We start from the raw sequence: 21,967 nt of genomic DNA on the forward strand, positions 1-21,967 counted from the left end.
ACGTATATGTATATACATGTGTGTATATGGGGTATACATATATGTGGCTTATATTAGATGTACATGGCTTATTATTAGATATATATCTCTATCTATCTCATATATTATATGTTAGAAATTTACAAGATGACCTGTACCAATTGCTACCGATCTGTAACTTGCAACCACTTCTTGTGGAAAAATAGATGCGGAAAACTACAACTGCCAGGAGGCGGAGGCAGGCGCCTCCTGGCCCGCGGAAATGGCCTCATTTTTTCCCCTGCCTGCGGGGAATTGTAGTTCTCTTCGAAAGCCTCCGCTCTCCTTTCGCCTGAAAGGCAGGAAATGCGGCGTCAAGAGTTAGAGCTTCCGAGAAGGGAGGCGAGGCTTTCGAGAACACACGAGCGACTTCGGCAAGGGGCGGGCCGCTAGACAGGGACCTGGGGACCTGGAGCCAACGCGGACCAATCAGACCTCTGAGGGCGGGTCCTCTGCGGGAAAGTGGGCGGGGCCTCGGGGGGAAATCACCAGAACGCGCCGGAGGTCTTAGCCCGGGAAAACGCCCTCTGCGCGGGAGGAAAGGTGAGGGCTTGAGGGGGTCCTAGATTGGGTCCTGGGGAGGAGCGGGAGAAGGGGACCAGAGGGCTGGAAAACTGGGTCCGGGGTGCGGGGGATGGACTGGGCACCAGTACTTCTAGATCCTGGCGAAGAGGGAGGCTGGGGGCCTGGACCTTTGGTTCTGGGGGAAAGGGGTTGAGATCTTGGATTCCTGAGTCTGAGCCAAGAGGCTGGGTGCTGGGAGCCAGGACTCCTGGATCTCAGGAAGGAAGAGCTGGAGGTACGGAATCCTGTGTCCCGGGAAACGAGACGCTTTGAGTCTTGATTCTTAGCAGGGGGTTGGGGGCGGCACTGGAGGCCCAGACTCCTGGGTCCATGGGAGTCCTCTGACTTGGGACAGACATTATCCCCCTCTCTGCCCCTCACAGGCCACGCCGCCATGCCTTCCTCTGGGCCCCGCGCAGCCCTCTTTCTCCTGTTGCCACCGCTGCTGCTGCTGCGCGCTGTTCCGGCCTTGCCCCTGGAGCGGGGGACGCCCAAGCAGGAGAGCCCTGCGACCGAGAGCCCCGTGAGTGGCCCTGCCCTGCTCTCCAGCCAGGTGTTTGCAAGTGGTACTACAATCCCCTGGGTGGATACTTCCTTCCCCCACAGCGACGGCTCGGAGTTTGCCTGCCATTCTTTGCCGCCCCGGGGCTTTGGCGTGGTGAAAAACTCGGGGCGAGTATACGTGTGTATGTGCATATTTCTAAGTCCCTGGCTCTGAGGCGTGGGGGAAATGAGGTCAGATTTTAAGTGACAAATCTGCATTACCCTCTATGTTTTAAGCGCCGCCCCCAAGAAGGGATCCTAAAAAAGAACTACATTTCCCAGTAGCACCTAGGGCAGGTGGAGTTCCTTAACTGGAGTGTCCTGGCTTCATGGAGCTCGTGGGAGCTGTTAAAGCTATGAAGGTAGTCCCGACATGTGTTTATCATGCATGAAACCTTTGGTCTGAGGGAATTTGAGCCCCCAAGGCCCAGGCGCTGATTTCTGGCCTGACTCCTCCTACAGCCTTCATCAGTAACGGGCACGTCACTGTCTCTGGAAGGGATGGTTCCATGCTGTTGTGTGGCGGTCCCACCTTGTGAGCTAGGCCTGTGCTTGGTGACATCTTTACAGGCGCAGAAGGCACTTCTAAGTCCCCTTTCCCTTCATTCATCCCACACATTTCTTGAGAATGGACACCAGGGTGATGGTCAGAGAGGAAGGATTGTGAGCTGAAATGCAAAATGCAAGGAAGAGCATTCCAGGCAGGGGGAACAGCCTGGGCCAAAATGGTGTGGTGTGGAGATCAGAGTGAGTAGAGAGACATGGAGGTGGCCAGTGGGACTGGAGCAGAATGGGGATGGGGACAGGTCACGTGGGGCCTCAGTGGGGGCTCCCAACCTTACTTCACAGGTGAGGCTGAGGCACAAGAGGGTTTAAGTAACTTGCCCAAGGACTGAGGTTTCCAGGTGTAGCAAATAAAAACACAAGACGCCCAGTTAAAGTTGAATTTCAGACAAGCATGAATAATTTTGCCTGTAGGTAAACTCTTGCAGTGTGTTTATAAGTCATTTGTTGTTTACCTGAAATTTAAATTGAACTAGGCATTCTAGCTGTCCTAACAAGGTCACCTAGCTAGTAATTGGCAGATTTGGGATTCCAGCCTGTTGGCTAAACAAAAAAGTCCACACCTTGGGGCACCTGGCTGGCTTAGTCTGTAGGGCATATGACTCTTGATCTCGGGGTTCTGAATCCGAGTCTCACACTGTGGTGTAGAGATTACTAAAAATAGAATAGAATAGAACAGAACAAAACAGATAAATTAACTTAAAAAAATGTCAACACCTTAATTCCCAGATCCTGTGACTATCTTACCTTACAGGGCAAAAGAGTGTTTGCAGGTGTGATTGAGACAAGGCTCTTGAGATGGAAGGAAAAGTTAGCCTGTGTTATCCAGGTGGGCCCAACGTAAACACAAGTGTTCTCTATAAGAGGGAAGCAGGAAGGTCAAAGTCAGAGGTGATAGGATGACGTAAGCAGAGGTCACAGTGACGCAGGGTCATGGGGCAAGGAACACAGGCAACCTCTAGCAGCTGGAAAAGGCAAGGAAACAGATTCTCCCTTAGGGCTTTCAGAATGAACTCAGCCCTGTCCTGTTCTGGGATTCTGACCTTCAGAATGCTAAGGGAATACATTTGAGTTGCTGTCAGCCAGTGGGAAGTCAGACCCACAGGGGCCTGGCTGAGCCATCAGGTTATCCAGCTCCTGCCGTGTGCTCGCTACTTACAAAATGATGGCATTAATAGATTGAGCAGCTTCTATGTCCAGCATCGTGCCAGGCCCTTCATCTCGTGTACTTCTCACCATGGCATTGAGAAGCAGGGAATTTATTGCCTATTTTATTTATTATTATTTTTTTAAGGAAATAGAGTTTTCCTTTTTTTTCTAAAGATTTTATTTATTTGAAAGAGAGAGATCACAAGTAGGCAGAGAGGCAGGCAGAGAGAGGGGGAAGCAGGCTCCCCACTGAGCAGAGAGCCCGATGTGGGGCTCGATCCCAGGACCCTGAGATCATGATCTGAGCCGAAGGCAGAGACTTTCCCATTGAGCCACCCAGGCGCCCCTTATTTTATTTTTTATGATTTTATTTATTTGTCACAGGAAGAGAGAGAGAGAGCACTAGCAGGGGGAGCTGCAGGCAGAGGGAGAAGCAGACTCCCCGCTGAACAAGGAGCCTGATGCAGGATTCGATCCCAGGACCCCAGGATCATGACCCCAGCTGAAGGCAGATGCTTAACCGGCTGAGCCACCCAGGCGTCCCTATTGCCTGTTTTTTTTGTTTTGTTTTGTTTTTGTTTTTTTTTATTTGACAGAGAGAGAGATCACAAGCAGGCAGAGAGGCAGGCAGAGAGAGAGGAGGAAGCAGGCTCCCTGCTGAGCAGAGAGCCCAATGTGGGGCTCGATCCCAGGACACTGAGATCTTGACCTGAGCCAAAGGCAGAGGCTTAACCCACTGAGCCACCCAGGTGCCCCTTGCCTCTTTGATAATAGGGAAGAGGGAGGCCCAGGAAGAAGAGCGTGCCACCCACCTGCACACGCCTATCTGGGTCCAGGAGCCTAGGGATTTTGTCTGTCTTGGTCACTTGCCAAGTCCCCTAGCAGAGCACCTAGTGCGCGGTAGGAGCGCGGGGATTGCCTGATGAATGATGGATGAGGGTATGTTTCACTGCTCACCAGCAAATACTGGTGTGTCCACCCTGAGCACCTGCTCCGCGTGCAGCGTCGGGCTGGGTGTCTGTCTCCCGGTGTGATGTTTACTTCGTCTCCACCTAGGGCCTGGGAGGAGACAAGTGCCGAGGCCCAGAGGATCAGCCTGGTCTTACGGAGCAGCTGGGGATCAGAGCCGGGGCCACCTGGATCTAGAAGCTTTGTCCCATAGGGCAGGCCTGCCTCTTGCTCCCGGCACGGGGCCTCGGGGTCCTTCAGCTGGCGCCCAGGGATGTGGGCCCTGGCTCTTAGGCGCAGAGAGAACCGGGGGTGGGGGCTGGGCGCTATGTTCGTCCCTGTTCCCTCAGGACACCGGCCTGTACTACCACCGGTACCTCCAGGAAGTCATCAATGTGCTGGAGACGGACGGGCATTTCCGTGAGAAGCTGCAGGCTGCCAATGCCGAGGACATCAAGGTGCGGCTGGGCGCGGGCCAGGTGGGGGGGAACGAGGCGCGCGTGCTCGTAGGACCGGCCTGTTGCTCTACCCTTCCATGCTGTGTGACCGCCCCACGCTGTGCCTCAGTTTCCCCATCTGTAAAGCGGGCGCGTTAGCCGAGTCTGCTTTGCAGGGTTCAGCTTAGGATCGCCGGAGGTGAGACGCGTCAAGGACGGAGACGCACAGGGTGGCGGCGGTCCTCGCACCTGCCGTGCACGTGCAGGTCCCCTGAGGGCCAGGCTAGTGTGTCCTGCTCAGGAAGAATTCAAGACACAGGAGATGCAGTTGCGGCTCGCCTCCCCTCTAGCTCACATTGGGCCTCCAGAGGGGCCGAGATTGTCATCATTTTATGAAGGGGTCTTGGAGGCCCTCGTGGCAGTGTTTGTCATCCGTATAGGCTCTGTGTCCCCGCAGGGCTGGCTGATGGCGGCCTCCCCCTCCACAAGGAGATGGGGCTGACTGGCCCCCCTTCCTCCTCCCTGCCCCACCGCACACAGACCTCCCACCCTGTTCAGGTGCGTGTGGGCGTGCCCCACCTAGAGGGGCCTCCTTGAGTCTCTAAATGCCTTGGTCCCAGAGAGGACCCAGGTGGCCCTGCTCCCCCAAAGCCTCCAGGCATTTCTGGGGCTCTCATGTCTCATGTCATCTACTTGGCCACCAGTGAAGGACCAGCAGAGCCAGAGACCCTAGAGCTCAGCCCCTCCCACTGCCCACCTGGGATAACCTCAAGGGCAGCCGTCCCCAAACCCTGCCAGGGTTCAAGGTCATATCAGTGGGAAATGACCTTGGAAACAGAAGGGCCAGTGAGGCAGGCAGGGTGTGGAGATCGACAGTGCCCAGGTACAGTGTACAATCCCAGCCCCTCCTCATGTGCTCCAGGCTGAGCAGCCGCCCACTCTGGGCCCCGGTGTCTTTCTTAGAAACCAGGGGGTCTGATGGAACACTTTCTGGGACATGAGAGGTGTGGGTCGGCAAAGATCCCCGCCTCAGGGCTTGCTCTGGCACATCGTGAGGCCACGGTGGATGTCAGTTGTCATCCTTGGTGGTGGCAGTAATGTCTGCTTGAGCAGGAAAAGAATGTGGGGAGACGCGACACCAACCTGGTATCCAGTGGCTTCTGCTGGGCCTCAGTTTACCCATCTGTAAAATGGGGCTGTGGGCAGGATTAGAGGACAGACCCGGGGAGTCCAGTGCAGGGCTTGGCCCAGAGTAGATGCATGACTGGTTGGGGTGAATGGGGCTGTCTCCATGGTCACCGTATCCTGTTGCCTCTCAAGGGCCATGGGCCCTGTGGGCTGGGGAGCCCCGGTATGAGTCTCAAGTGACCGAAAAAGCAGCCTGAGCAATGACAGGTAGCAGAGGACCGTGGGGGAGCCTCAGGAGGGTGCAGTCCAGCATGACAAGTGAGAGAGAACTTCTGGAGCAAGGGTGCCCCTTGCCCAAGTGAAATCTGAAGTCTGAGTGGGGATGTCGGTGGTGTAGAAGTTGTTGCGGGGTGTGTGTGTGTGTGTAGGGGGGTGAAGGCGTGGCATTTCAGACAGCGGGAACTGTGTGTATAAACAAAGCATTCTGGTACCGTCATCTGTCTCCTGTGGCTCCTGATCACTGCCACAAAGACAGGGGCGATGGGGCTGGAGAGGTGGATGTGTGCAGGGTCCTGTACCGACCGCAGGGATTCTGTCCTGGGGGCCCTGGGGAACCATGGGGGCTGTGAGCAGGAGAGGCGTGGGGTCAGCTCTGAGCAACAAACAGAATCTGAAGTGATGGGAGGGGCAGCCCAGGGAAGGCACCCCGACGAGGGGGCCGGGGGGTTGCCCAGAGGATCTTTCCGAGGGAGATGTCGTGTGCTCTGATTGTCTAAGGGCAGTGAGGATCTGCTGAGGCTTATAAAGGGAGTGGCAGGAGAGAATCCTAGGCAGAGGGACCAACCAGCATGTGTAAAGGCCAGGAGCGGGGAAAGACCCTTGAGCGTGGAGGCTGATGCCCAGTTAGTGCTGCTGGAACCAAGTGTGATTTGATGGATGGTGGGACTCGGGGCTCCCAGGGGGGGCAGGGCCTCAGACGCCTGTAGGTCCAGCCCTGTAGCTGGACCAGGGCTGGACCTGGTCTCGGAGGCTTGGGAAGTGGGTGGGCCAAGGGTCTGTAAGCTTTCCAGGCTTCACAAAGTTGGTAGAAGTTTCCAGGGAGGGCAGAGAAAGGACGAGGCTGCCCTGTGCGCCCCCTTCCAGGCCCCAGCCTGACCAGTGTCCCCTCCCCCCGGGCAGAGTGGAAAGCTGAGTCGGGAGCTGGACTTTGTCAGCCACCATGTCCGCACCAAACTGGATGAGCTCAAGAGGCAGGAGGTGTCTCGGCTACGGATGCTGCTCAAGGCCAAGATGGACGCGGAGCAGGAGCCCAGTAAGCAGGGGTGGGTGGGATGGGATGGCCGCCCTCCTAAGGACTCACCCCCCCCACCCCACCCTTGTCCACCACCTAAGATGTGCATAGAAGATTGACCGAGTTTTCTTTCTAGAACAATCTACCACTAACATGACTGGTTGGTGGGTTGTTTTTGGCGCTTCTCCGTTTCATTTTTTAAATTTTTATTTTTAAAAACTTGGACACTCCAGATAAATGGAGCCCTACCGTCTGTGACCTTTTGTGTCTGAATCCTTTCACCTTGCCTAATGTTTTCCAGGTTCATCCAAAACGTAACATGTGTCAACAACTTCCTTTTTAGGGCCAAGTACTATTCCAGTGTACAGATAGACCCCATTGGGTTTATCCACTCATCGGTTGATGGATATCTGGGTTGTCTGCACCCTTTGGCTACTATGGACTGGGGTGTTATATATATTTTGTAATTTCTAAAAAAAAAATTAAAGATTTTATTTATTAGAGGCAGAGAGAACGAGCCGTGGGGAGGGGTAGAGGGAGAGGGGGAGAGAAGCAGACTCCCCGCTGAGCAGGGAGCCCGATGCGGGGCTCGATCCCAGGACCTGGAGGTCATGACCTGAGCTGAAGGCAGATGCTTTAACCGGCTGAGCCACCCGGGCGCCCTCCATGGTGTTACACTTACTGTGAGTCTGTGGTATAGTCTGATATGGGGCATGACCACATGTAAGGACACGCCCCCTTTCTTGAGATGGACCCATGGCTCTCCTTTTATCTCTGGACATCCTGTGAGGCTCCCATGTTATGGAAGGGGGCGCTGAGCCGTGGTGGATGGCATTGACGGTCAGTAGGAGAGCTGGGCTTTGTTTTCATTTCTTTTCTTTTTTTTTTTTTTTAAGATTATTTGTTTGAAAGAGAGAAAGCATGAGCAGGGGAGGGGCAGAGGGAAGGAGAAGGAGACTCCGCTCCGAGCACAGAGCCCAATGCGGGGCTCGATCCCAGGACCCCGAGACCACGACCTGAGCCAAAGTCAGACACCCTGTTTTCATGACTACCTGATTCCACGGGTCCATTGACGAACCATGTCTCCAGTTGTGCCGTGTGCCGGGCACCAGGCGGGTGCTGGAGCTCCACGGTGACCAGACGGCCTGCGTAGGCACCCATGGCTGTCTGCTGATTTAATTATTACAGCTCCAGAGTTGACCACTTCAGTCATCCATTGCTGTCCCCTGGGTCCTGCTTGGATCACTGCAGTCGTGTCCTCCCTGGGCTCCCTGGTGCCTCCCCTGCTTTGGGTCCTAGTCCCCACCCCCGCCCCCACCCGCATCAGCAGCCAGGGGGATCCTCTAGCTGTTTCCTGTGGCCACTGCAGCAAATCACCACAAATTCAGGGGTTAAACAACACACACCGATTCCCTTACAGTTGGGAGATCAGAATCGGAAATCGGTTTCACCCAGCAAAAATCAGCGCATCAGCGCGGTCGCACTCCTTCCGGTGGCCCTAGGGGCAGCCTGTTGCCTTGTCTTTTATGGCTGCTGGAGTGGCATTCCTTGGCAGGTGTCCTCTTCCTCCGTCCTCAAAGCTAGTATGTAGCCTTTGTGTTCAGTGCTCACGTGGCCTTCCCCCTCTGCCTCCCTCTTTTTTTTTTAAGGTTTATTTATTGGAGAGAGCACGTGCGTGCTCGGGAGCGTGAGCAGTGGGGAGGGGCACAAGACAGGAATAAGACTGTGCTGAGCGTGGAACCCAATGCCAGGCTCGATCTCATGACCCTGAGATCATGACCTGAGCCGAAATTTCAAGAGTCGTAGGCTTAACCTGCTGAGCTACCCAGGCACCCCTGCCTCCCTTTTAGAGGGACCCTTATGGTTGCATTGGATCTCCTGGGTAATCCGAGATCACCTCCCCATCTCCAGATTCTTAATTTAATCACCTGCAAACGCCCTTTTGCCACCTGAGGTCCCCTAGTCATAGTTCAGGGTTTAGGGCATGGGCGTCTTGGGGGCAGTGACGCAGACCACTGCAGCATCTGGTCCACATCGTGTCCCTCCTCTCCTTAGGACCCACCCCGGCTCCCCAGGGGTCAGCAGGTCCAAGTCCACGGTCCTTACGGCTGCTCTGCCTACCCAACCCCTCCCTTGACAGGTGCCCTCTCCTGTCAGCATTTTTAATAACGCTGCCAGGCAACATGTGGCTGTCACCTCTGAACCTTGACCCTGGCACTTCTCTCTGCCTGGGATGTTCTCAGAGCTCTTTGCACTGTTGGCCGAGCTTCTATCTCAGCTCCTACCCTGACGGGGCTGCCCAAGGGAGGTTCTGTTGGTTGCTGTCGTTGGGGTCACGTGTGTTGGTCCTCTGTCTCCTGCTGGGTGCTGGGGGCAAGGGGAACCCACGCTGCTGCTGTCTGGTTCCCATGGCGGCCCCAGGGCCAGGCACTGAGTCTGGCCCAGGGGTTGGGACTCAGCCTCTGTTGGTGGCATAAATAATGCACCATGAAATTTGATCTGTGTCTGTGTCCTGAGAGCCTGTCCCTCCTCTGGGCTCAGCCTGGGCAGAGCTGGCCCCATGGTAACACAAGACCCCAGGGTCCTGGCCTTCCCGCGTGTGTACAGCTCTCTCCCTCCCCAGAACAGTAGCCACTGGATGGTCGGCCTGGGTCTGATTCACATGTCCCCCTGCCCCTCACAGGCTGGCTTTAGCACCAGAGATCTATTGTCTCACAGCCGGGGAGGCCGGAAGTCCCAGCTCAGGTTTTGGCAGGATCACTTTCTTCTGCTGGGAATCAGTTCTGGGTCTCTCTTTGGCGTGAAGATGGCCAGCTTCTGCCTCGTGTCTTCCCTGCAGCGTCCAAAATTTTTTCCCTTTTAGAAGGAAACAAGTCTTCTTGAATTTGGTTCCACCCCAAGACCTTGTTTTAACTTGGTCACCTCTGGGAAGACCCTCTCTGCCAATAAGGTCACATTTGGAGGGTCTGGGGGTTAGTACCCCAACAAATGGGTTTTGGGGCACATAATTCAGCCCGTAACAGGACTTTTGCTCTGGAGCCCAGCGATGGGTTCTAATATTCTCTCTGCCACTTCCTAGATGATGGTGACCTAGACAAGTCCCTGACCCTCGCTGGGCCTCAGTTTTCACATCTGTAAAATGGGATTATCGTAGAACCTTTGTCTTGAGATTTTTGTGAGAAATAAATGCATTAGAGATGTCTGGATGGCTCAGTCGGTAAAGCTTCTGCCTTCAGGTCAGGTCATGATTCCAGGGTTCTAGGACTGAGCCCTGCATCAGGCTCCTTGCTCAGCAGGGAGTCTGCTGCTCCCTCCGCCTGCTGTTCCTCCTGCTTGTGCACACGTGCACGCACACTCTCTTTCTTTCTGACAAACACAATTTTAAAAAAATGCATTAAATAGGGTGCCTCGGTGGCTCAGAGGGTTAAGCCTCTGCCTCCAGCTCAGCTCATGATCCCAGGGTCCTGGGATTGAGCCCCTCATCAGGCTCTCCACTCAGCAGGGAGCCTGCTTCTTCCTCTCTCTGCCTGATGTTTGTGATCTCTCTCTCTCTGTCAAATAAATAAATAAAATCTTTTTAAAAAATGCATTAAATAGGGGCGCCTGGGTGGCTCAGTGGGTTAAGCCTCTGCCTTCGGCTCAGGTCATGGTCTCAGGGTCCTGGGATCGAGCCCCACATCGGGCTCTCTGCTAAGCGGGGAGCCTGCTTCCCCCCTTTCTCTCTGCCTGCTTCTCTGCCTACTTGTGATCTCTGTCTGTCAAATAAATAAAATCTTTTAAAAAATGCATTAAATATATTTAATGTGTTTAAAGCAGAGCCTGGCATATAGTGAGTACTCAATACATGTTAATTATTATTATGGTTATTGTTTTAAGCATCAGAGTCAGCTGTGGTGTCACCTCCTCCAGGAAGCCCTCCCTGATTGCCCCAGCTTCATTCAGGACATCCTCTGGGCTTTCCCAGTGCCTGCTGTGACCTCCTTCAGAGCAGATCTAGCCCAGGATAGGGGTTTTGAAAGAAGGAACATTCTGTGCACTTTTTTTTTTTTTTTAAGTAACTTCTCCCTCATCCAGATGTACAGGTGGATCACCTGAGCCTCCTGAAGCAGTTTGAACATCTGGACCCTCAGAATCAGCACACCTTCGAGGCCCGGGACCTGGAGCTGCTGATCCAGACGGTAGTGTGTGTGTGTGTGGTGGGGGGGGTGGCCTCTGGGCAGTGGACTGAAGGATGCTTCTCGGAGGGGGAGAAGGGAACGGAGCCTGGGACGTGTGCCCCATCACCCCGGTGTTCTCCAATGTCAGTGGCCGCAGAGTGCCAGGCAGTCCACCGAGCCCTCCCCAGATTCTCTCTGGGAGAGCGAGGTGTAGGCAGAATGGGCTGGGCTCCATGCAAACCATTTCAGATCCTTTGTCCTTCCCCCTATGACTCGGGTGGGGGCGGGGTGCTGTCCCCTCTGCGTCCTGGTGGGAGGCAGAATCATGCGGCTGACCCCCAGATATGTCACACCCTTCACATCCCAATCAGCAGAACCTGTGGCTGCGTGACCTCACCTGGCAAAAGGGGATTAAGGGGAGGGTCCCTAGCGGGTGAGATTACCCTGGGTTATCCAGGTGGGCCCTCCGTGTCCTCACAGAGGGAGGTGTGACTACCGTGACTATCTTTGGAGGCACCAGTGTGAAACAGAAGGTGCTCTGCTGCTGGCTTTGCAGACAGGGGAAGGAGCCGCCAGCGTGGAAGGCAGTTCTAGAAAGGAGAAGTCTGTAGAAGGAGCACAGCTCGGCCTCCCCTGTAATTTGAGCTCTGTGAAACTATTTTCACATCTCTGGCCTCCATACTATGAGATGATCAATGGGTGTTGTTTTTTCTCTCTCTTTCCTTTTTTTCTTTAAGTAGGCTCCGCACCCAATGTGGGGCTTGAACTCACAACCTTGAGTTGAAGAGTCACGTGCCTGACAGACTGAGCCACCCAGGCGCCCAGAGTGTGTGTTGTTTTAAGCCACCAAGTGCGTGATAACCGGTTATAGCAGCCATAGGAGCTAATAGAGCCCTTATCTGAGAAGTGGGATCTCCAGCCCAGCCTTATGGGGAAGGCCAAGGGCGGCGGGGCTGGGGAGTGCAAGGCTGTGCCTAGACTTGACCCTGCCTCTCCCCTGCTTGCACTCCTTCTGCGGGTCCCCAGCGCCTCCCCGACAAACCTGGAGTGCCCAGTTTCTGGCCTCCTGGAGCTCCATCTAGTGGCCGTGAAGATAATAGCCGTCAATTGAGTGTTCCTGGCATTGGGCTCAGTCCCTGAGGGATGTTTTTGCCAGTCGCTTCCAGAACATTCCAGAAACTGTCCGCTTTTCTTCAGCCCCACCGTCCTCCTCCTAGCTTCAACTCACACCATCTCTCATAGCTGCTCCTTCAGTGGGCTCCCTGCTTCTGACTTCCGAGCTCAGCAGGAGGACTTTTCAACTTAGCATTCTTGATGTTTGGAGTTGGATAATTCTTTGTTGTGGGGGAGGTTTGTGCATTGTAGGACGTTTAGCCGCATTTCCCTGCTCTCTACCCACTCGATGCCTGTAGACCTATCCTCGTTGTGAGAACCAGTTCCCCGCACAACAGCTGTGTTTGTTTCTTATGCTGCCCTATAACAAATTACCACAAACCTGGTAGCTTAAGACACCTTGAAATTATCATATGGTGTAGACCAGAAGCCAAGAAAGGTCTCACTGGGGGTGTTAGTTTGCTGTGGCTGCTGCAACAACTTACCACAGACTCAGTGGCTTTTTTTTTTTTTTTATAAAGATTTATTTATTTGACAGATAGAGACCACAAGTAGGCAAGTAGGCAGAGAGGCAGGCAGAGAGAGAGAGAGGAGGAAGCAGGCTCCCAGCCAAGCAGAGAGCCCGATGCGGGGCTCGATCCCAGGACCCTGGGATCATGACCTGAGCTGAAGGCAGAGGCTTTAACCCGCTGAGCCACCCAGGCGCCCCGACTCAGTGGCTTAACACAACAGAAATGTGGGGCGCCTGGCAGGTTCAGTCAGTAGAGCGCATGACTCTTGATCTTAGGGTGGTGAGTTCGACCCCCATGTTGGGTGTGGAGTTTACTTAAAAAATAAAATTCTTGGGGCGCCTGGGTGGCTCAGTGGTTTAAGCCGCTGCCTTCGGCTCAGGTCATGATCTCAGGGTCCTGGGATCGAGTCCCGCATCCGGCTCTCTGCTCGGCAGGGAGCCTGCTTCCCTCTCACTCTCTCTGCCTGCCTCTCTGCCTACTTGTGATCTCTCTCTGTCATAAATAAAAAAATAAAATCTTTAAAAAAAAAAATAAAAAAAAATAAAATTCTTTTTTGAATTAAAAAAATAAAAACGGGGGCGCCTAGGTGGCTCAGTGGGTTAAAGCCTCTGCCTTCGGCTAATGTCGTGATCCCAGGGTCCTGGGCTTGAGCCCCACGACGGGCTCTCTGCTCAGCAGGGAGCCTGCTTCCTCCTCTCTCTCTGCCTGCTTCTCTGCCAACTTGTGATCTCTGTCAAATAAATAAATAAAATATTAAAAAAAAAAACAAAACAGAATTGTATTCTCTCACAGTTCTGGAGGCCAGAAGTCAAAAATCAGTATCCCTGAGCCCAAACCAAAGCTTTGGCAGAGCTGTACTCTCTTTAGAAGCCATAGGGGAGGGGCACCTCGGTGGCTCAGTCATAAAGCATCTGCCTGCAGCTCAGGTCATGAGCCCAGGGTCCTGGGATGGAGCCCCGCATCGGGCTCTCTGCTCAGCGGGAAGCCTGCTTTTCCCTTTCCCATTCTCCCTACATCTGTTCCCTCTCTCGCTTCGTCTCTCTCTCTCTCTCAAATAGATAAATAAAATCTTTAAAACAAAAAAAAGAAGCAGCTATAGGGGAAAACCCACTTCTTGCCTCTTCCAGCCCCTGGAGGCTGCCAGCATTCTGCAACTTGTAGACCTATCATTCCGGCCTCAGCTTCCATGGCATTCTCCCCATGCCTCTCTGTATCTTCTCCTTGTCCTTCTTTTTCTTTTTTTGTTTAAGAATTTATTTATGTATTTATTTATTTATTTGAGAGCGAAAGAGAGCATGAGAAGGGGGAGGATCAGAGGGAGAAGCAGACCCTCCGCTGAGCAGAGAGCCCAACACGGGGCTCGATCCCAGGACCCCAGGATCGTGACCTGAGCTGAAAGCAGACGCTTAACCAACTGAGCCACTCTGGAGCCCCTCTCTGTAGCCTTCTTATAAAGACACCATTCATCTGGATTTAACGAAGATCCTATTTCCAAATAAGTTCACATTTCAGCATTCTGGGTGAACAGTAATTTTGGAGGGGATACTCTTCAACCCAGTGTCGTATTGTTCATTCCAATTTACAGAGGAGAAAACTGAGGCACAGAGAGGCTAAGTAACTTGCCCAAAATCACACAGCCTAGTGGGATTTGTTCACACAGCAGAGCCTGGATTAGAACCCTGGGCAAAGTAATTAGGGACCCAGAGTTCTTTATCACCTATCACTTATAAGTGATAAGTGTTCCTTATCACTTATTTCTCTGAGATCTTTATTTTATTTTATTTTTAAGTCATCTCTGTACCCAATGTAGGGCTTGAACTCAAAACTGTGCGATCAAGAGTCACATGTCCACCCACTGAGTCAGCCAGGCGCCCCTATTCCTCCAAGATCTTGAGATTGTGGAGGACTTGCAAGAAGTGGGTTAATGTTGTTGCTGGGTAGGGCCACTTGGCTGGCTCAGTCGGAAGAGCCTGGGGCCCTTGATCTCATAGGGTCATGAGTTCGAGCCCCATGTTGGGTGTAGCTATTACTTAAATAAATAAACTTCAAAAAAAAAAGTTGTTGCTGTATGTTTTGAACAGATAAGCTGTATTACGGGACAAGAGTGGGTCATAGAGATCAAGAAGTGAGCTCGGGGCGCCTGGGTGGCTCAGTTGGTTAGGCAACTGTGTTTGGCTCAGGTCATGATTCCGGGGTCCAGGAATCAAGCCCCACATCAGGCTCCCCCTGCTCTCTGGGGAGCCTGCTTCTCCCTCTCCCTCTGTCTGCCACTCCCTCTGCTTGTGCTCTCTCTCTGTCTCTCTCTGTCAAATAAATAAATAAAATCTTTAATTAAAAAAAAAAGAAGTATGGGCACCTGGGTGGCTCAGTGGGTTAGGCCGCTGCCTTCAGCTCAGGTCATGATCTCAGGGTCCTGGGATCGAGTCCCACATCAGGCTCTCTGCTCGGCAGGGAGCCTGCTTCCTCCTCTCTCTCTGCCTGCCTCTCTGCCTGCTTGTGATCTCTCTCTGTCAAATAAATGAATGGACTCTTTGAAAAAAAAAAAAAAAAAATGAGCTCGGGACATGGAACCCAGGACTGGGTGGAGATTGGTGTGGCCCTTGACCAGGTTTAAGGCTGAGGGGCTGGAATTTGGAGGTGGAAATTAGGGCCTGGATGTGACCATCTGCCTCTCTCCAGGCCACCCGGGACCTCGCCCAGTACGACGCAGCCCATCATGAAGAGTTCAAACGCTATGAGATGCTGAAGGAACATGAGAGACGCCGTTATCTGGAGTCACTGGGAGAGGAGCAGCGAAAGGAGGCAGAGAGAAAGCTGGAAGAACAACAGCGCCGGCACCGAGAGCACCCCAAAGTCAATGTACCTGTAAGAACCCCCATTTGTGGCTACCCCACACCAAGTCCAACTCTCCAGGCACCGCAAGATGAGAAAGTAGCCAAAGAACTACAATTCCCAGCAGACCCTGAGGCCAGATGGCTCTTTAAATATGCTCAGCCACCCCCAGGAGCTGCTGGGAGTTGTAGTGTTTCTTGCTTGAGGGGCATGACATTCGAGGGCTGGGAGGGACCCAGACTTCTTGCTCATGAGCCCCTGGCTCTCCCCTCCACAGGGCAGCCAAGCCCAGTTGAAGGAGGTGTGGGAGGAGCTGGATGGATTGGACCCCAACAGGTTTAACCCCAAGACCTTCTTCATACTGCATGGTAAGGTGGGGAGGAGCCCCAAGACCCAGGCTGAACCCTGAGGCCCTGACCTTTCTGGGGTCTGAATTCTAAGAAGTGTCCCCATTGCAGTGAGGCTTAGGCAGGCCAAAGAGATCTGTTTCCGTAGTGTAGTGGTTATCACGTTCACCAAAGAGATCTGAGCCTGTCCCTCCTGTTGATCTAGAAGGCTCCACCCTTCCGCATCACTAGAACCTTCCAGTGAAGAGCTAGGCCTCTTTTCAGGGATACACCAGACTCCTTGGTTCTCAGGACTGGCTGATATCTGCTAACTGAGCCATCCAGGCTTGGCTAGGCTGGGCCCGCCTCCCACAGCAGCCCAGGAGCCCTGTTGCCAAATAAACAGGCCTCCAGGGACCGAGAAGCTACCTTTTCCATGGTGATTCAGACACACGTCTCCCTTCATTCTTCTCCTCTGAAGGAACCTAACCCAGGGTTGCCAGGACCCCCTCAGATGTGCTTGTCCCAGAAGCTGCCAGCAGTCCGCGGAGCTTGGCTGGGCCTGGCTCATTGATTCAGCAGACATTTCCCCAGCTCCCTCTGAGACCAGGCTTCATGAAGATTCTATGGATCCCACTGTGAAGGGAACAGAGCTCCCCCGTCTCACATAGCCAGTGATCACGCAGACTGATAACGCTGTATTTCAGTGAATCTAAAAAAAAAACAGGGAGTGTAAGATGTTCTAGAATTTTTACACAAGCCGCCCATTAAACACACCACCAATGCCAAGATGCCTCCTGATCTCGGGGGTGGAAGTGGGGGGTGACAGTCAAGGAAGGGGATTCGATAATAGCGCCCCGAGGAGTGCTAAGAGATGAGTAACGTGGAAAAGACGACAGGAGGGTTCGGGGCAGAAAGTGTATTGTACCCACCAGCCCCCATGTGGCTGTTAAGCTCTTGAAACAGACCAAGGAACTGAATTCTCTAGACTTGAGACATGAATTTTTTTTTTTAATTTGTAACTGTGGTGAAATACACTTACCATGAAATGTCCCATCTTCAGCCCTTTTGAAGTGGACAGTTCAAGAAGGCTAAGGACACCCATGTTGTTGTTCAGCTGAAGTCCAGAATTATTCTTTGTCCTTTCCAAAGGAAAACTCTTTGGTCAATCAACAACTGCCTGCTACTCATCCCCGCCCCGCCCCTGGCCACCTCTCTTCTGGGTGCTGTCTCTGTGAATTCTAGCTATTTCACACAAGTGGACTCATACAGAATTTGTCTTGTTTGGGACTGACTCCGTCTGCCTTAAGGGCTGACAGAATCCAGCTGTGTGGAGGATAGGCTATATGGCGGGAGGGCCAAAGCCTGGAGAAGGCCGGACATGCTGGTGGCTTTGCCATGGGAAGTAGGGAAGAGCGGTTGGATTGTGGCTTTATCTCAAAGGGCAAGCTGGTAGGACTCGTGGATGGACTGGATGAGGATTATGAGCTAACAAAAAGGATCAGGGGCGACTCTGAGGTACTCGGTAGGAGCAGCCGTATTTGGCAGGGAAGATTGGGAACTGGGTCCGTTCGTGTTAAACTGCAGGTGTCTGTGAGGCACTTATTGGCCAGGAGAGTTGACAGTTGGATATTCAGGTGTGGAGGCACTGGTAGATGAGGGGCTGGAGGGACCCGTCTGAAGGGGTGCTGGCCAGTCACAGTCTTTCTGTAATGATCCAAATGTTCCGTGCCATCCAATATGGCAGCCACCAGCTACATGTGGCTGTTGAATGCTTGACCGGTAACAAGTGGGGTGAGACACTGGGATTTTTTTTTTTTATTATTACTTCTTTGAGAGAGAGAGCAGGAGCAGGGTGAAGGGCAGAGGGAGAAGCAGACTCCCTGCAGAGCAGGGGGCCTGATGTGGGACTCGATCCCTCGCAGGATCATGACCTGAGCCGAACAGTTGAACGGTTGCTTAACCCACTGAGCCATCCAGGCGCCCGCCCTGGGATTTTTTATCTTAATGGATTTAAATTTAAATGGCCAGTGTGGCTGGCGGCTACCTTGTTGGAATCCAGGATTAGATGGCCTGAGCCCTGGGGCCCGCCGATAGGTAGCATTCAGGAGGAGGATGGAGCCAAAGGCACCAACAAAGGAGAATGAGGGGTATTTGGGAGGAGAAAATGATGTTCTAGAAGCCAAGGGCAGAAAATCAAGTAAAATGCCAGTGAAAAATGAACCATTGGCGGGACGCCTGGGTGGGTTGGTCAGTGGAGCATGTAACTCTGGATCTCGGGGTTCTAAGTTTGAGGCCCACACTCACTGTAGAGGCTGCTTAAAAAGAAAATGTTTATAAAAAGAAGTTAAATATTGGATTTGCAAGGTCAGGATTTCCAGGCTCCTCTGAAGGACCAATGTGGGTGCTGATCTGAGCGAGCGAGGTGTTGGGGCGGAGGGACAGTGAGCCTGGCCCATGTGGCTGAGAAACCTGGAGCCTCGGAGCCATACAAGCTGGGTGGCAGGTGGACAGATTCCTGTGGTCTTTGTGGGACGGAGGCCTCTGACACCCCTGGCTCCTGGGCAAAGGGCTTGATCCTGTGCCTAGATCACCAGGGGTTAGGGATCAAGTAGTCCTGCGTGACGACCATCCCAAGAGTGATCTTGGCAAAGCCCGCCTTCATTTATTCCCTTCTTGGGCCCCTGATTGGTAGGGATCTGGCTGTCCTAGCAACAGGCCAATGGGGTACTGAAGCCTGAAGGCTATCATTGTATTGTTGGAGACCCAAGGATACCTGTCCTCTCATAACAGAGCCCACATCAGCCCCCAATTCTTTCTCTAGCAGGTCCCTCAGGGGCTTGACCCACCCTGTACTCAGTCCCCCCAAGATACCCTATTGTCTCCCCCTCAGATATCAACAGTGATGGGGTCCTGGATGAACAGGAGCTGGAGGCCCTCTTCACCAAGGAGGTGAGTGAGCATTTCAGAAACCACGAGTGCAGAGGATGCCCGCATTGGCCACATGTCCCCTCGGGTCCCCCTGGATGGGAACTCAAGAGAAACTACAACTCCCAACAGCCTCTGGGACAGAAAGAGGCTACCAGGAGCGGCAGGGTGCCCCCAAGGACTTCTGGGAGTTGAAGTTGCCTGGTCTGTGTGTGTAAAGAGATGGAGTAGCCTAGGCGAGAGGTTGCCCTGGACCCCTCAGTATGTCCTTCCTCTCCCTTGACCCTGCTGCAGCTGGAGAAGGTGTATGACCCAAAGAACGAAGAAGATGACATGCGGGAGATGGAGGAAGAGCGGCTTCGCATGAGGGAGCACGTGATGAAGAACGTGAGATGGGGAACAGGGGTCGTGGGGAGGGTGGGGGCTAGGGTGGAGTGAGGCCCAGCTCTGTCGCTTACCCTGGATCCCCAGGTGGACACCAACCAGGACCGCCTCGTGACCCTGGAGGAGTTCCTCGCATCCACCCAGAGGAAGGAGTTTGGGGACACCGGGGAGGGCTGGGAGGTAAGACCATGGAGGATTCTGAGTCCTGAGTACCTCTGTCCTCCCAGCCCGAAGCCTTCTTTCAGAGTCTCTGGACACTTCTTTTACCCTCTGGGTCTCTGTCCCCCTACCCTGGCTCTCTGCCTCCCTCTGTCTCTGGGTTTGGTCTCCGTCCCCCTCTGGGTCTCTCTTCTCCCCTTTCTCTGGGTCTTTATCACCCTCAGCTTCCACGCAGAGCTCTTCCGCCCTCACACGTGACCCAGGCCACCTCTGTTAGTGGCGCCCCCCCCCCCCCCCCGGGCGCGGGTGGGCTAAGGCTCACGGCACCCCGCTGAGACCCCTGTCCCCACCTCGCAGACAGTGGAGATGCACCCTGCCTACACGGAGGACGAACTAAGGCGTTTTGAGGAGGAGCTGGCTGCCCGGGAGGCAGAGCTGAACGCCAAGGCGCAGCGCCTCAGCCAGGAGACGGAGGCCCTGGGGCGCTCTCAGGGCCGCCTGGAGGCCCAGAAGAGAGAGCTGCAGCAGGTGACTGGCCAGGGAGGCTGGCCCCATCCTCTAAGTCCCCGATGGCCTTTGTCCTTGTATATTCAGAGGTGGGAAGGCCGTGGCCACCGTGTTCATCACTACTAGACTCTCGGGTGTGACCGCCATCTTTAGTAAGGGCGGATGTCCCCATCCCTGACCACTCTGGCTGCCATGTTGGATAAGGGCAGTGGGGCTCTAAGCAAGAAAGTAGGAAGGAGGAAAACCAAAGACAGAGTGGGAGGCTAGACTCAGCAAGGGTTCAGTGAAGGGCTTCCGGGTCCCGAGGTATGACCCAAGCCATGACAGGGGAGGGATAACTGAGTCTTCTTACTGTTAAGCCCAACTCTCAGAGAGAGAGAAAAATGCCGAGGCCCATAGGGAAGGGATGGGTTCAGGACCACTTAGCAAGTTGCCGTGGAGACTTGGTGTCATCCCCTTTTGCCTGCATAATCTCCCCCGCTCGCTCGCTGCAGGCGGTTCTGCAAATGGAACAAAGAAAACAGCAGCAGCAAGGCCAGAACAGCCCAGCCCCTGGCCCTGAGGGACAGCTCCAGTTCCACCCGGACACAGGTGCTCTGGGCCCCTGGGCACCCTGGGAGCGGGGAGGGTGCTGGCGGCCACTCCGGGTCTGAGGGAGGAAGAAGCTGGGGTGCCTGCTGCTACCATTGCCTCCCTGCCTTTCCAGACGATGCACCTGTCCCAGCTCCAGCGGGTGACCAGAAGGATGGAGACCCCTCAGACAAGAAGGTTCCCGATCAGCCCCGACAGCTGCCCCAGTCGGACACCCAACACCTGTGATCCTCCTGGGACACCCTCCCCAACACACGCACACACACGCTCTGGGTTCCTACGGAGGCAGCTGGTGGGAGGGGGCTGTGGAGTCGACATCAACCTCCCTGGGGGCCAGCGACTTGTGTGGCCACCTGGGGGAGGGGAGGGCCACGTGGCTCTTCACATGTTGCTTCCTGAGCCCTACATCTGCCCCTCAGCTTCCACAGCCTCCCAGTCTGTGCTCCCTTCTTTCCGAGACCCCCAAGTCTAGTTGGACCCTCACTGCATCCCTAACTTAGGGAAGTCCTCTCCCTCCCGAGAAGGGTTGGCCTTGTGCCTGCCTTCCAAGATGGTTTGGCCTCAGCTGCCCAGATCATGGCTACCCTGGCATCCTGCCTCCGTCCCCACTGCTGCTGGAATTCTGCCTGCTGCCTGGCTTCTGTCGGCTGATGAGGGTTTTTTTTGTGTGTGGGGGGGTCTCTCTTGAGAGAACCATTGATGCCTCAAGGACGGTGTCTTCCCCATGGCTGGCTGCCGGGGCAGCAGAGTCATCAGCATAGCTGACTAGTGCTGACCCCAGGAACCCAGACTCTCCCTGACCCCTGGCTTCCAGCTGCCTGGCTCCTCGCCCCTTCCCCACACAGCCCCAGAGGGGTCCTGGGGCCAACCCAGCCCCAGGATCAGGTTCCAGCCCCTCAGCCCATGGGGGAGGCCCTGCCCCACTTTCTGGCCTTTTCTCACATGGTTCCAAGTTCTGCTCTGTACTCCAATTCCATCCAAATACACTTTCTGGAACACTTTCCATGCCTCTGTGTCTTTGGATATACCGTCCCTCTGAAACCTCATCCCCAATTTCCCTGCTAGAGTCCTCCTCATTTTGTAAAATTCAGTTCAAGCGTAATAGCTGAGAGGCTTCATCCTGGCAACTTTCTGTCTTCTGATAAGTCCACTGTGTGTGTGTGTGTGTGTGTGTGTGTGTGTGTGTGTGTGTGCGTGCACACACACACACACACACACGCTTCAGCAGGATCCCAGTCACAAGGATAGAAAGGTCTATTAGTATAGAAAAAGAAGCATTATCTCCCAACACAAGACATCCCAGGGTAGGGTGATTCCAGGGAACCACTTCCTCCCATAACCTAGTTCTGCTGTGGCCCCAGAATGGCTGCAGCTGCTCCAGATGTCACATCTGCACCAACAGCTGATGAAGGAAATTGGCAGAAGTGACAAATCAGAGCCTCCTCCTACCCCTGCATGCCAGCGCCCGTTTACCAACACACCACTGGGCATAGGGAGGTCCGGTTTGGCACCCACAAAGAGGAAGAAGTGTAAAGGAGGCTCAGATGATAAAAGTTATCTGAGGAGACACAAAGCTTCCCGGCACCAAGGGAGGGCAAATCTGTTGGGAGGCGTCCTGTGTGGCTCTGGCAGAGCCCAAGCCAGTGGCCTAGAGCCAGCTGGCGGGCCTCCTGGAGGAGGCACAGACTCTCCACCCTTCCCCGCCCCACCAGGCAGCTGGGATGGACAACGACCCTGGGCCAGGTATTGGTAGCCTGTGGCCCAGGGACCCTTCTCTACTTTCAGAGGCCCCCCCCTGGGGCTGCAGGTAAGGCCT

At 54.1% G+C, this 21,967-nt stretch overlaps 1 protein-coding gene across 3 annotated transcripts; it reads left to right on the forward strand.

The window, feature by feature from the left end:
* The first annotated feature begins 454 nt into the window (after positions 1 to 454).
* NUCB1 (nucleobindin 1) lies at positions 455 to 21,152 on the forward strand. Of its 3 annotated transcripts, none has more exons than XM_045988562.1 (13): positions 455 to 561; positions 966 to 1,135; positions 4,137 to 4,244; positions 6,531 to 6,663; positions 10,717 to 10,820; positions 15,104 to 15,289; positions 15,534 to 15,624; positions 18,476 to 18,534; positions 18,805 to 18,897; positions 18,982 to 19,074; positions 19,411 to 19,581; positions 20,055 to 20,151; positions 20,267 to 21,152. In XM_045988562.1, the coding sequence occupies exons 2-13, from the start codon at positions 977 to 979 to the stop codon at positions 20,377 to 20,379; spliced, it is 1,407 nt and encodes a 468-aa protein (XP_045844518.1). In that variant the 5' UTR covers positions 455 to 561; positions 966 to 976; the 3' UTR covers positions 20,380 to 21,152. The 3 variants fall into 3 exon arrangements, with proteins under 3 accessions (XP_045844518.1, XP_045844517.1, XP_045844519.1); XM_045988561.1 differs by having other exon boundaries at positions 467 to 561; positions 956 to 1,135; XM_045988563.1 differs by having other exon boundaries at positions 467 to 561; positions 956 to 1,105.
* The last annotated feature ends 815 nt before the right edge of the window (positions 21,153 to 21,967 follow it).

This window comes from Meles meles, chromosome 19 (genome assembly GCF_922984935.1).
Source record: "Meles meles chromosome 19, mMelMel3.1 paternal haplotype, whole genome shotgun sequence".
Lineage (NCBI taxonomy): Eukaryota > Metazoa > Chordata > Mammalia > Carnivora > Mustelidae > Meles > Meles meles.

What these genes read in the sequence shown, in the direction of transcription:
- NUCB1 (XM_045988562.1), top strand. Translation starts at nt 977, where the DNA reads ATGCCTTCCTCTGGGCCCCGCGCAGCCCTCTTTCTCCTGTTGCCACCG. An exon ending in CTGCCCTGCTCTCCAGCCAG is followed by an intron (nt 1,136 to 4,136) that starts GTGTTTGCAAGT and finishes CTGTTCCCTCAG; the next exon opens with GACACCGGCCTGTACTACCA. An exon ending in AGAAGAGAGAGCTGCAGCAG is followed by an intron (nt 19,582 to 20,054) that starts GTGACTGGCCAG and finishes CGCTCGCTGCAG; the next exon opens with GCGGTTCTGCAAATGGAACA.